The 13,683-nt window shown below is 33.2% G+C and overlaps 1 protein-coding gene and 1 long non-coding RNA gene across 4 annotated transcripts; one reads left to right on the top strand and one right to left on the bottom strand.

Moving 5' to 3' along the window:
* Positions 1 to 4,098: 4,098 nt before the first annotated feature.
* On the top strand, positions 4,099 to 7,227 carry LOC135132206 (sialin). Of its 3 annotated transcripts, none has more exons than XM_064060215.1 (8): positions 4,099 to 4,228; positions 5,116 to 5,188; positions 5,240 to 5,460; positions 5,515 to 5,751; positions 5,805 to 6,110; positions 6,163 to 6,442; positions 6,494 to 6,735; positions 6,784 to 7,227. In XM_064060215.1, the coding sequence occupies exons 2-8, from the start codon at positions 5,167 to 5,169 to the stop codon at positions 7,006 to 7,008; spliced, it is 1,533 nt and encodes a 510-aa protein (XP_063916285.1). In that variant the 5' UTR covers positions 4,099 to 4,228; positions 5,116 to 5,166; the 3' UTR covers positions 7,009 to 7,227. The 3 variants fall into 3 exon arrangements, with proteins under 3 accessions (XP_063916285.1, XP_063916287.1, XP_063916286.1); XM_064060217.1 differs by lacking the exon at positions 4,099 to 4,228 and adding an exon at positions 4,442 to 4,523; XM_064060216.1 differs by lacking the exon at positions 4,099 to 4,228 and adding an exon at positions 4,827 to 4,900.
* LOC135132207 (uncharacterized) lies at positions 4,135 to 4,762 on the bottom strand. The gene is made up of 2 exons (XR_010280982.1): positions 4,545 to 4,762; positions 4,135 to 4,493 (listed from the first exon to the last, which is right to left on the bottom strand). It is a non-coding gene; the product is annotated as an uncharacterized LOC135132207 (long non-coding RNA).
* Positions 7,228 to 13,683: the final 6,456 nt, after the last annotated feature.

The raw sequence follows: 13,683 nt of genomic DNA, 5'->3' as shown, positions 1-13,683 counted from the left end.
AGTCTGTTATGGAACTTTAGATTCATTTTAGGAATATGGTGTAAAAGGTGATGGCACTATCTCAAAATTTTGCTAAGTAAATCCTACTTAACATGCGCAAAATTGTATGCTCATAACCTGTGATTTATTAATTCAGCTTTATTTTTAACCTTGAGTGTGTATATATTGGGAAAAAACAATTTATCTTGGGAACTACAAAATTGATTGCGGTAAAATTTCACATCCGTTAATCAGAATTTATCAGTTTATCCTTTCCAAAAACTTAATAACGTCATAATCGAAAAACACAGTATTTCAACTTGCTTGTAGTAACCTATTTTTTTAAATGAAAAATAATGAATGGTAACATATAGATACAACAAATATATTTTCCACTCTGGAGAAGGCACCGTTTTCAGTTATTATACATACATATATGGGAGTGGATTATATATTTCTACGCGTTTCGATTCCTTAAAACAAAAGAAACAAAATAAAATTAATATTGGAGACTGACTAATAATAATAATACAAAATATTTTTAACACATAAAACAAATAATTTATCAGTAATATCGGACCCTTAGGACATTTTCAGTAAACTCTGAAAACAGCCTTATAGATACATGGCTTTTTATTATTTTTTGAGCGTAAACTAAGGAAGTATTGTAATAGGGCCCATCCGGCCAACAGCTACTTTAATGTTTTCTCGACGTTTCATGATACTTAGAGTAGAAAAAAATAGGTCTGTCGCTCGTCTGTCGTCTGTCTGTCTGTGCCGATGTTTATTAGACAGATAATCTCCGAAACTACCAATTTTATATAATGTATATTATATAACCAAAATTTATCTAATTCTTCCCGCCAACAATGTGATGACGTCGCAATTTTTAGGCAGTAAATGTTATTTAAATTGTATAAAATAACATTTACTATGAAGTCTATGAATCCGTCTCGATTTTTAACCCCAGACAACAAATTAAAAAACAAAGCCAAATTTATATAACACCATTTTACAATTTAACTTTGAAACTACAAAAACGAATGCCCTGAAATTCTGCAAACGTTTTAAGAGTATCGTAATCATGGTAAATCGCTAATCAAAATTTATCCGTTTATCCCATCCCAAAAAATTGATGACGTAATTTCAAAATTTTACTGAATATATCCCATCGAAAATATGCACAAATTAAGAGTCTTTTGTATACTTGTTGTTCATCAGTGAGTTCGTATTTTTTAGAATTACGTATACAGGCTGACTCGAAAAAAATAATGAATGATCAAATCAAGATCGGCCAACCCCAATTCCCCGAAAATTTGTACTGTTATTATTAGTTTTACACTGCACATGCTTTAATACTACACACATATCTTTATTTTAACTCATACCGTAATATCATAAAAAATTAAAATTCGCAAAACCAAATTTTATCATTTTTCAGAAAAGCTGTAAATGTTTTTGACAAAAACTGTAGGTAAAGCATGTTATTTAAATAATAAATAAAACTAAAGCTATAAGCTTAGTATACTGTTACATATTCAGATACTCACTAATTTAGGTACTTTTGACTTTTCACTAGATGACATGTAGAATTTTTGTAATAATCGTGGAAACTTAGTGCACCAAAGAGTCGAATAATCGTGATAAGACTTACTCCTCAATCATTATCAATTTATCACTACATAAAAATGACTGTAAAACCCATGATACAAGTAAATATGGTATGGACATCCCATGAACCAAAACTCGTCTTCTTCTGCGCAACGTTATCTGACGTCATGTGGAATGAATGACCTTCCACTTCTGTGTTGACATCTGATGTCAAATATCAATTTTAAGGGTTATGAGGCAGTTATGAGTTTTTGTGGTTATGAGGGTTATTGTTTATTGTTACCAAACTGATGCGTAAAAACAAATTGGTGGTTTGCTAGCGACCTAGCGTTGTTAAAAAAATAGCGGGGATGATAGCAAATAATAAGAAAATATGTATATTTCAGCCGAAGATACTCTGCAGAATAAAAATTGTGAAACATTGCAAATTGTTTTTACACTGATTGTGAATAGTAATAATAATTGTACAAAGAATCTCGTACATTTGGTAAGTACAAACCAATAATTTAATACACAACTATTAACCAGTATAGCGATCCTGTTACTGTCATTTGGCCGTCAATTGCCTTGGTGGTAACACGTCTTCCACGACTGTTTGCTGGTTACCGGTGACACTTTCTCGTTGAATAGGGCTGGAGTTACTTTGGGACTGGAATAGTGTTCTTTCCGGTCCGTTAACTCAATAATTCTAGTACAGTCTGTCGTAACCTCAAATCGTAAACACATAGTTGACAGATAGCGAAAATTACTAGCCTCGCGCTATCTTTGTTTAACACATAGGTTAGGTTCCTCTCTGTCGAATTCCGACCACAGGCAGTTTGCCGTACTTTCTAAAAGTAGTAGTAGATCTAGTGACTTTAGTTGGGCTCGGTAAATATTTCAATTTCCCGCCTGAATACAGCCAGGTGACGTCAGCAAACCTGCGTATGTCCATACCATATTTACTTGTATCATGGTAAAACCTATGAACTTTTTTATCTCAACGAATTAAAGTTTTATGATATTAAAATTTGCCTTTAGGTTTATCACTGATTTTCAACGGTAGTCTTTGTATTACGTGTAATGTTTGTATATTTTTTACAATATTTGCTTTAGTATTATTTTGTTTCTAATCCTGGTTTCCTAAACAACCACTGAGACGAAAATTGGATTTGGTACAATTCATTGGAACTATGTACATTTTGTGTTGTTTATTTTTTTTTTTTTTTGTATTTTTGTCACAATTTTTTGTAAATTCTGTTGCTGTTTCATTCGAATGAATTATTCGTTGTTAATTGATTTTATGAAAATCCTCTACATTGACCTAATTTGTGTTTTCAGCATGGAAACTATAATAATATTAATAATAATAATAATTTCTGTGCCCTTCTCATGCAGTGACTGCGAACATATTAAATATAGAGCATAGCAGTTCTAAATGACCTAGCTTTAACATTATATTTAACAAATTCCCATTACCTTTATCCTTTTTGTTCCGATACGATAATGGAGACGAGGTTTAAAAATTCTGGTTTACCTTGTTACGTTTTCCTGCTGTCGATGATTTTCTTACTTGAAAATATAAGTATGCATATGAAATATTATCTTTGCCTGAAAGCAAATTTAGATTTCAAAAATCATTTTTTAAAATCTTATAACAATTAAACTAAAAATACCTACTTTTAAAAAAATTGGAAATATCCAAAATTCTTTACTCCAGCTTTTTTAATTTGGATCAGTGCTGTAAAACAATACTTACAGTGAGTTGATTGTTTCCCAATAATTATCAAATTCAAAAACATTTAAAATTTGTTAAAAATTCTTAGAAAGAATTGCAAAACTCTCCAAAAATGGCACATAATTTATGAACCGTCATGGAAAATTGGGAACCTAAAATCAGGTCAAAATCCCATATTTTCACTACAAAATCAATATGTTAAAGAACAATTATTTATTTTATGCATTTTTACAGAAATACCAACTGTACAATCACCATAGAAGTAAATATTTTTTCATTAAAACGTATAAACATAAGTAACTGCAGCGTAATTGAGATACCTAACAATAACTATGAAAAACGAAGATTATCTTCTTGTTTTTTTGTTGTCTTGAACTATGACCCTGAAATTTTGAAGCATATTCAATATTACTTATAAACAGACACAAAAATTATTCCTGTACTTACACATCTGACAAATATGAAATATTCTACTACTGAAACAGAAAAGTGAAAATTCATACGAAACAATTAGTTTACCCAAATATATTTTAAATAACCTCCCGAAAACAATGTACCCACTTGGTGTGAAAAATTTTGGAAGTACATACCAACATGACAGGCAAATTTACAGTTACAATTACTAGTAAAAAATATTTTCTTTGTAAACTGAATACGCATTTGTCTGCGATCCATTTGTCAACATTTAAGATAAAAACTTTAATTTCGTTATACTGGTGAGAATTAAACATTTACTCAGAAAATTACACCTTTCTGCCACTACCGTTTTATCACTTTGGTAGAGGTGGAACTTCAGGTATATACTTAACGGTATACACTTCCACCGGTTTTTGCGAGTGTGCTTGCATTGTGAAAGTAAAAAGAACTTAAGTGCACCGGAGGACGCATTACCGGCTTTCATGACTAAAAATATTCCAGAAGGTAAGTGCAACTGCTTACCAGAGTAAATTTTATTCAATAGCCATTCGAGATATCTCTGCCCGTTTTAAATAAGAATAAAAAATGAGATATCACCTGTCTGAACCACTTTATCAAATATTTGCACATTATTTTTTCGAATTATTAGTGCTAAACATCACAGTTGTTACTTTCGACTGTAATAAAGTGTTATCTGGACACGAACTCATAAAAAAGTCAATATTATGTAGGTGTCAATGTTGTAGTTTTGTGTAATGAAACGTCCGTTCTAAAGAAAAATCGAAATATTTCGATAAGAGTAAGTGAAAATAATTATTACCTTGGTGTATACAATTATTTATTTCCGTCACAGCCCAAAATTATACTATACTAATTGCATAATAATTATTTTGCTTCGTCTAAGACTCTGTGCGTGTAGTGATTTCAGTGCTACCTGTTTGAGCACCGTTTGTGTGGATTCGGGATTTTACACTTATCGTACTAATTAAGATTAAAATAATCTTTTAAACGGTTGAAAACAAAGTAATTAATTCTAATAGATTTAATTTTTGACTTCAACTTTAATTGTTATTATTTTATGACTAGAATTGGGTTTTGTTTCAGATATATAACGTATTAATTTTTAGTATGCTTTTTATATTAACGTGTTTAGTAAACAGTGAAAATAAGTCGTCGGTAAAGGTCACTTCATTTTTACTTTTGTCACCATGTACTAGACCCAATCATTGCCAGCTTTTGTTTTGCAAGACTGCTTATATTCAACATTCGTCATTATTGTTGCATAATTTATTTAAGTACTAACCAGTAACAGTTTACCATCGTGATGGCCATTTGAAACGAATTATAATCAGTCTAATTCATTCTTGTTAGTCACGTTTTTCGTTTTCTAGGAAGAATTATGGTCTTAGATCTTTCATCATTGTGACAACGCGGTCAACAAAATGGGTCCAACATGTCCCAAGGGTACCTAATTGTTTACAAATGAACAAATAAATATGAAAAAGTCTGTTTTAGGTTTAATTTCTACACGATTCGTCATAGGTGTGATGCTCTTTACAGCATGTTTTGTCACATACACCATGCGAGTCAACATGTCTATCAACATTATAGCGATGGTGGAACCCGCCAGAACGAATGGAAGTCTTACCGAACCTGAATGTGTAGTTGTCAATAGAATAAGTAACAACCAGACTTTAGGAAATGAAAGTGCCGAAAAGTTGACTTCAGTTCCCGATGTAAGTACTTAGTTATAAGTGACTTAAGGGAATACACAAATCTTTTACTTTTAGTACGGGACGAGGTACGAGTGGGATTCAAATTTGCAGAGTCTCATTTTGGGGTCCTACTTCTGGGGCTACACGATTACGTGTATTCCTGGTGGAGTTTTAGGCGAAAAATTTGGACCTACCAGAACTGTAATGATAGCAACACTAATTTCTGGCTTTTTAACCCTTGTAGGTCCGCTTGCGTCCTCATGGCATTACGCTGTTTTGATATTATCGCGTTTTCTGACTGGAGTGTGCGGGGTACTGACTTATATAACGATTGGATGTTTCATACAACATGACTGTGATTCTAGGGAGTAATTTATCCATGTCTTCATTGTCTGGTGTCGCGCTGGGCACCTCCAGAGGAAAAGGGCAAATTTATAGGGTCACTTTTAGGTGGTACCCTAGGAACCGTAGCAACCTGGCCGCTTTTAGGGGCCGTTATTGAGAGTCTTGGTTGGTCATGGTCATTTTTCATTAATGGTGGTATTGTGATAGTTTGGTGCATTTTTTGGATTCTGTTGGTGTCTGACAGTCCTGATAAACACCCCAGAATAAGCGAAGAGGAAAAATTGTACATAGTTAGAAGTTTAGGAGACACACTAAAACCGACAAAAGTATACCTGTGTCCCTATTTAAAGTATTGATACTAAAACTTTGTATTTTTAGGGTTTGCCGCCATACAAAGACATTTTCCTATCCATTCCATTTTGGTCTCTTATAATTTTACACTTCGGAAACCTCTGGGGTTTATACTTTTTAATGACAGCCGGTCCGAATTTTCTTTCGACGGTTTTGGGTTTTAATCTTGGACATACCGGAATTTTAGCAGCACTACCGTACTTGGCTAGATTAATTTTTGGTTTTATTTTTGGACTTATTGGAGACTTTATCAGACAAAGAAAAATCCTATCTACGATAATGGTTAGGAAAGGATTTATCCTGTTTTGTAAGTATTTCCGCTCAAATTACACACCCATTACAATTTTCTTGAATGTAGCTCACATTGTACCTGGAGCACTACTTCTGATACTAAATGTAACCGGATGTGACGTAAATTGGTCGATCGCCCTCCTTACACTATCACTCGGCTCCAATGGCGCTTCCACCTTAACAAACTTACAAAACTCGCAAGATTTAGCGCCAAATTACGCAGGTACTCTTTACGGTATTGCAAACTGTATTGGCAGTACTACCGGTTTTATCACGCCGCTGATTGTGGGTCAGCTAACAGCCGAAAACGTAAGAAGTCAATTACTTTTGCTCTGTTTGTTTACTCGATGTTTATAGAATGGTTTGGACGAATGGCACATCATTTTTTGCATCGGAGCTCTAGTCTATATCGTGTGTGGCTTGGTATTTTGCGTTTTTGGGAAGGCGGATATCCAAGTGTGGAATGCAGCCAAAGAAATAGACGATCTGCAAAAGGGCGGCGTTCCAAATCCTGCTTTCGATAACGCGAGTGAAGTTACAATGAAAGTGGAAGACAGTAGTGATGAAAATACCAAAGTCTAAAAAACAATGAATATTTATGTCGATACGTGAAAATTGTTATAATGTATTTTTAACAGGCGTGGTACAAAATTAGTAGTAAGAAATTGTTGTCTTTCACTTTGTGTTGATTTTACGTCAGAGGAAAAGTACCAATGAAAGTGTGGTGTGAAGCGAAAATGGTTTAAATAAATATGGGACACGTGTGTAAACGCTTAGATGGACAATAAAATCGCTGTTTAATTGCTAGTGTTATTGTCTGAGATATAATCGATTTATTTATTTAGCTCATCTTCTTTAAAAGATGTAATAATGTTACTCAACATTTCGAACTCTCCAATAATAAATGTTTTTACTGTTAGTAATAATATACTCATAGACTGACATGTTGTACAAACTACTAATTATCCAAGTGTACAATGCTGAGGTACGTTCCATATGTATCGATAAGATAGGTACATTTCAAATGTATCGATAAGGGAGTACTTTACCATATCGTAAAAGGCACTATTTCATTATTATTATTATTATTATTATCATCATTATATACCTAGCAACCTGACCTTGTATAATATGGATCCATTACCTAATGTAAAAAAGTGCAGAAAATTATTTCACAAAATATTATTGGAACTACAAAATAACCATTTAATCGATGATTAATGGAAATAGTTAAGAATAATAATAATTAATGAAATGCAAGAAAACATTCATACTGCTGAATTCATGCTGAGGATTAATTATTGATAAACATTACTATAAACAAACATAAAACATAATTGGAACTTTCCTTGTCCTTACAACATAACAAGCTTTTCTGATGTTTATAAATTAAAATAAAATTATGTCCGTAGTGTTAAAGCAAACGTAGTAAAAGAAGTATGCTGTGTGTATGCTTCAAGTGAGTTTTTCAGTTACAAAATGATCAACATTTTAGCAAGGACACATAGTATATCAGTTTGTGTACGTATGACACTAATATGAGAGTGCTATTTCCCAATTCTCTGTATAAGCAGTTCTATAAAATATGAATGCACTGACAACCACAAGTGCAGATTCATAATACCAAACATGTATTTTGCACATTTTAGACAGGATTTATTCGACAAAATTTTGAGATGACATCACACAATTTTGAAAGGAAATTTTGATTAACGATTTAGATTTTCCACCATGCTTACCATAAGCTTAAAACGTTTGCAGGGTTTCCGAGCATTCGATTTTGGAATTTCAAAGTTAAATTGCAAAATGTTACACAATTTTGATTTTTTTCCAAACACGTGGATGTCGAGAGTAAAAAATCAAGACGGACTCATAAACTACACGTGTAGGAGTATATTATTATATAAAATATACTATGTAGTATATAATATATCGGGTGTGTCAAAAAGAACGGAAGGGGATTTTAGCATATGTTCTAAGTGTCTCATAGGCTAAGATTTTGTATATAAAAAAAAAACGTCCTCTACTTTTTTGTTTCAAAGAGACACCCCCGATCATATTAAGCCATATTTTCAACAGGTTTGTTTGGCGTCTCAATTTTTTTTAACAGAATATTTAGTTTTAGAGATACATTTTGTCTGGCTTCCAAAAGCCCTAACGAATGACTCAAAGAAGACATTTTTTTCTTTCTTTCGTGTTCAACGAATGCTCCAAATCAGCCCTTCTTATTAGACTTCGTCCTTTTTGACACACCCGATATAACATTTACTACGTACAATTTTGAGGTAACGTCATCACTAGAGAGCGGATTTTATGAAATTTGCATATCCGTAATTTTTTGCATATAAGTCTTGATATTTAATATGTGAACGAATCATGCTAATTAAAAATGAATACAGCTATAAAAAAATTGCATATTTGCATATATTTGCCTTCTGCTGCATATTTCACATAACGGGTGCATATTTTGCATTTTTATCAATTTTTGTGCTAATTTGAAAAAAAAAATGTCATTCTATCGGCATTTATCTAGAAAAACGTAATTTCATGAATCATATTGCAAATATTGTCCTGAGCTTCAAATAACACTAGTAAAGGTTTGGGTTTTATGGTAGTTTGGAGAAACCACGGGGTGTTAAGCCATTCTTACAGGTAAATTCGGGCTCTAATTACTTTGGGAAATACCGTTCATTCCCAATATTTTTGTTCGTTACTTAAGTGTATTAATGATATGTTTTATGGTGGTCGAAGGGACGTATTATTTTTCGTCGTGAGTTTGCATTGAAAGCATTTAAAGCGATACAGGTGTATCAATATGTCGACGATAACTCTAATTAATTTATGGATTAAACCTTTTCCTGAACTTATTCTTCAAGAAGGAACTCTGTTTTGTCGCGCCTGCTCTAAACCGGTAAGGATTTTTATACATTTGTGGACGTAGTACGCACTTTTTCTACTTTCAAAAATATATTTTATAATCACCGGCAAAACTTTTTGTTAGAATATTTCGAAACATATTTAAAAATAAACTGTTACCAAAATAGTAATGAAATAGTCGATTACTACTATTTTTTAATTTTTTCTGTTTATATTTATTTTTTAGTATAACAATATAATCTTTAAAAATGTGATTTATGTGCTAGTGTTTTGTTTTTGTAATTTGTAAATAAAATTAGTTCGATTATTACGATTTTTTTTTAATTTTTGGAGCATATGCAACTGCATATCTCTGCATATATTGAGAAAGTTACTACATATTTTCATAAATTTGATGCATATCATATGATCATATTTCCCAAAATTTTGCTGCATATTTTCCGCTCTCTAGTCATCACGTTGATAATGGGCACGACAATCTGTCCGGTAGCTTCGGAGATTATCTGTCCAATTAAAATCGACACAGACGACAAAGAGACAGACGGAAACGGGAGACTTATTTTTCATACTCTAGGGGTCACAAAACGTCGAGTAAACATTAGATATTACAATATTTCCTTAGCTTATACTTGGGGAATATAAAATACAGCAGATTGGATTATTTTTTTTATGTTCCGGATATTGCACGATGTTAAGTTCATTATCCTTTTGGAAACTATGCATTAAAAAATTTTAAACAAGTTAGAGCCAAGGGTCATGTCTAATATTTTTCCAACTTTTCACACTTGCAGAAAACGAAACTGTCTAGTCTCCCATTTCCATTTGTCTGTTCTCCCTATTCATTTTGGCAATCTTTTAGACGGAACTGATTTTGTATAAAATTTTAAACATGTTGTAATGTAAGATGCGGATGGTGAAAATTAACAAAAATTTGTATACTCGTCAGAATTTGAATTTATTATCTGACTGATGTTTTTATTGAGCTTAAATGTAAAAGGTAAAGTAAGCAGCCCGCCAGCCACCTTGCCTTTGCACTCCCATTTGAATCGGGTAGTACCAGGCAAACAAAAAGATCAGCAGGTTGTAACTATGCACCTGATAAACCAGAATACGCAAACAAAGTTTTGTGTTCCCGCATAGACTGCGCGACGAATCGCGAGGACCCGACTGGTATTAGGCGGACAGCAGTTCAGAAAGTGATACGGTGTAGAATAATATCAAATATTTAATTTATTACACTTTTAATACCACTTTTTATTCCTCCTTGTTTTTGGTTTCTAATTACGATGATCGATGAGTAACTTTCTACATCAGAACGACGATCTTGGAACATTTTCCGGGTTAGGTCCGTGTCGAATTTGAAAAGGATTACGACGGTTCGCTCACTTTCGCAGCAACACCGAAAGTAAATTTAATCTCTTTTCACCTTCGGTGTCGCTCTCTTCTTTCTAGAACTTCTCGTTCTTCGTGTCCGTTATTTCCTGAAGATGTCCTTTAAAAAGTAGCAAAACACGGAAAACGGACTTGGTAACTCTGGTCGTGACATGAATTTAAAATTATTATAGAACAATTAAATTAAATTAACACTTAAAATATAACAGTAACCACAATTTTACACAAAGTTTAATCGCATTTTGGGAAGGGCGGTTAGAGCCAAAGGTCACAATCACAAGGGCACACGCCCTCCCAAAATTACAACGTCTACAAACACACTGGACATAGCAATATTTACAAAAATATTTTCATATCTCGCCCCAATTTCTATTAAATATATCAAAACTTACATCCAAAGACATTGTGTCTTGGATATACATATCCTATATCGTTGGTAAGGTCTCGATAAAAACGACGGCCAAATCATGACTCATTTTGTTGACACCGTTGCCATGGAAACCGCGCGTCTAATCGCTATATTTGGCTGGAATCGGGTCACATTTGAAACGGTGACCGATAGCAGTAACTCAATTACCGGGGTTCATTTTCATTCTGTGCGAGTGAAATTGTTTGCTTTTCAATAAAAATAATGAATTCAGTTAAATGTGTAATAAAAAACCGTTCTTGGTTTTAAGAGGATAAAATTGTAGTGAAAAATTTAGGGAGGGCCACTCCCGATTTATTAATAAAAAAAAGTGTTCATGGAAAAACGAGAGATTTTCATAGATAGTTATAGTTAGTTCAAACAAGATTAACAAAATATGAACAAGAAGCTGTCACCAAATCGAGAAAATGATTTCTAGTGCGTAGGTTCACCAAAGTGTACTGACAGTGTGTTTAGTAAAGCTGTATCGCACTGTTCTATTTTTGTTTGTTGTAGGCGTGCATTACATTTCTTAAAACAGGCGTTTGTCGTCACTTATTTCATACACACTGTCGTGAGCAAATTGTTTTTAACCGCGGCCGAGCATTTGGACACTAACAAAATTATTTATTTGGGTGTACGCCCGTTTTAATACATACATTGGGGGTAGTCTGTGATTGAAAGATAAAACTACAAGCATAATGAAAGGATAAATGAGTAAATATGTAAATGGCGAATGACAAAATAAAAACATACAAATACAAATACACATAAAAATTATTTACGTCAACATTCATCCTTTGATAAAAACCAACTTTTAAAATTTCCGTGTCCAAGCACCCTAACAAAATGGCTGAAGGTCACCAAAATTGACCAGCAAAAGATCAAAGGCACCGACGCGAGTGTCGCTTCTTGTACATACTTTGTTAATCTTCTCTGGTTAGTTACATTGATTAAATACATATATGTATTTAATCAATGTTAGTTATAAGCAAAGTGTCTATTTATAGGCCACCAACAATACACCATAGTCAACAAAAATTTCATACGGTCAAACATTTTTCAAGTGTAGCAGCAGGCCATGATATAAATCATGTGGTTGTGGGTTGGTACAGTTTTATTAAAAAAATATTAGACACTGTCATTCTATCATTTATGACAAATCATATATGAATCAAGCTTTACTGTCATTTTGACACTTTTCAAAAATCTATTTTGTCAAACGATGTCTTTGATATTATTAATATCCGACAGATATGACACTACTGTCAGTAAATTAAGGTTATCGAAATAAAGCACATTTTACAAGTTATGACATAGTAAATGACACTGCCCAATATTTTTTGGATAAAACTGTACCTTACTACAACGAGATCAAGAATGATTGAGATAGTTGGCAAAACTGAATCAGAATAATTTTGGTTTTTCAATTGGCGGGAAGAACTGTCCTCCAATGATGTTTCAAATTTGACTTTGTCGCATAAATGTTACTTTTGCCCCCATTGAATCGTTTGATCGACATTTTAATTTGCGAGTAGTGTGTAGGTTTGTGTTTTTGGTTCAATTTTTTCTTCAAAACATGTCTCTTTCTGTGGAGTAAAATACGTTTATGGTAATAGCATATTTTCGCAGTGGAACCCAAGATGAATTTGGGAACTGGAACAATTCCATAGAGGTTTGTTATGACCATATTGTGGTGACCGAATTTAAATAAAAATTTTCGCGCTGAAATTAATTAACATCGGCGCGAAATCACACTTGAATAATTTGAATTTGAAAGAGGAAAAAAAAATTCAATCACATATAGCCCCTAGAAAATACATACAATAGTATTTCTAAAGGCTATACAATCACAAAAAAAGAAATCGTTAAACATAGACAACCAAATATGCACGTAGCGCTTAGGGATTAGTTCTGTTTTGCATGTTTAGTTAGAGGGAGGCTTAGTAGAGAGAGGGCAGCATGTTGAAAGCGTGATTCATTGTCTTTCTCTTCGGTGTAGTGAATGCATGGTGAAAAGGCGCTGTAAGTAGCTAGGTTTAAATTAAGAGGTTTGGCAGTTAATAAAAGGGAGGAAGCCTTTGTTTAACGACAATCAATCGTAATTTCTATGACGACACAGTTTTCCCCAAACCGCGCGGCTAATTCTTGCGGCTTTTAATAAAAAAAAACATGCGACCTTTCAACGCGGGACACGTGCTGTAAATTTGTTTTATTGTTTGTAAATTCACCAATCGAGTTAGTTTTTCTTAATCGTCAGCTAGTGCTAACACAATTTAATATTCAGGATTATTTAAATAAACCACTTGCTAGAAGATTTCATGAAATTCATTTAGTCAGGAAAACACCTTTGCTGTTTAATTACGAATAGGTTTCTGGATGCATATACGTAAGTCTTACATTATAACACTTCTTAATTCTTCACACAAGATTGCTAATAGTTAATTTACGGCAGTTAAATTAACAAAATTCATACTGCAAATTGGCGGGGGGTTAAAATAATTTCTTCCCTTAGGCGGTTATCATCGTTAGCGTGACTACATCACTGAGGCTTGTCCTCGCAATGCGAAAGATTGATTACA

The sequence above is a fragment of the Zophobas morio genome, unplaced genomic scaffold, assembly GCF_036711695.1.
Source record: "Zophobas morio isolate AGI-343-1 ecotype UQ-CSIRO unplaced genomic scaffold, CSIRO_AGI_Zmor_V1 ptg000021l, whole genome shotgun sequence".
NCBI lineage: Eukaryota > Metazoa > Arthropoda > Insecta > Coleoptera > Tenebrionidae > Zophobas > Zophobas morio.
The sequence above is the reverse complement of the archived record's forward strand: the minus strand, read 5'-3'. Positions and strand labels throughout refer to the sequence as shown.

Bases quoted from the DNA above. Each gene is read 5' to 3' on its own strand.
- LOC135132206 (XM_064060215.1), top strand. From the start codon at position 5,167: ATGGGTCCAACATGTCCCAAGG. The intron at 6,111-6,162 runs GTATACCTGTGT...TTGTATTTTTAG, and splicing joins ACACACTAAAACCGACAAAA to GGTTTGCCGCCATACAAAGA. The intron at 6,443-6,493 runs GTAAGTATTTCC...TCTTGAATGTAG, and splicing joins GAAAGGATTTATCCTGTTTT to CTCACATTGTACCTGGAGCA.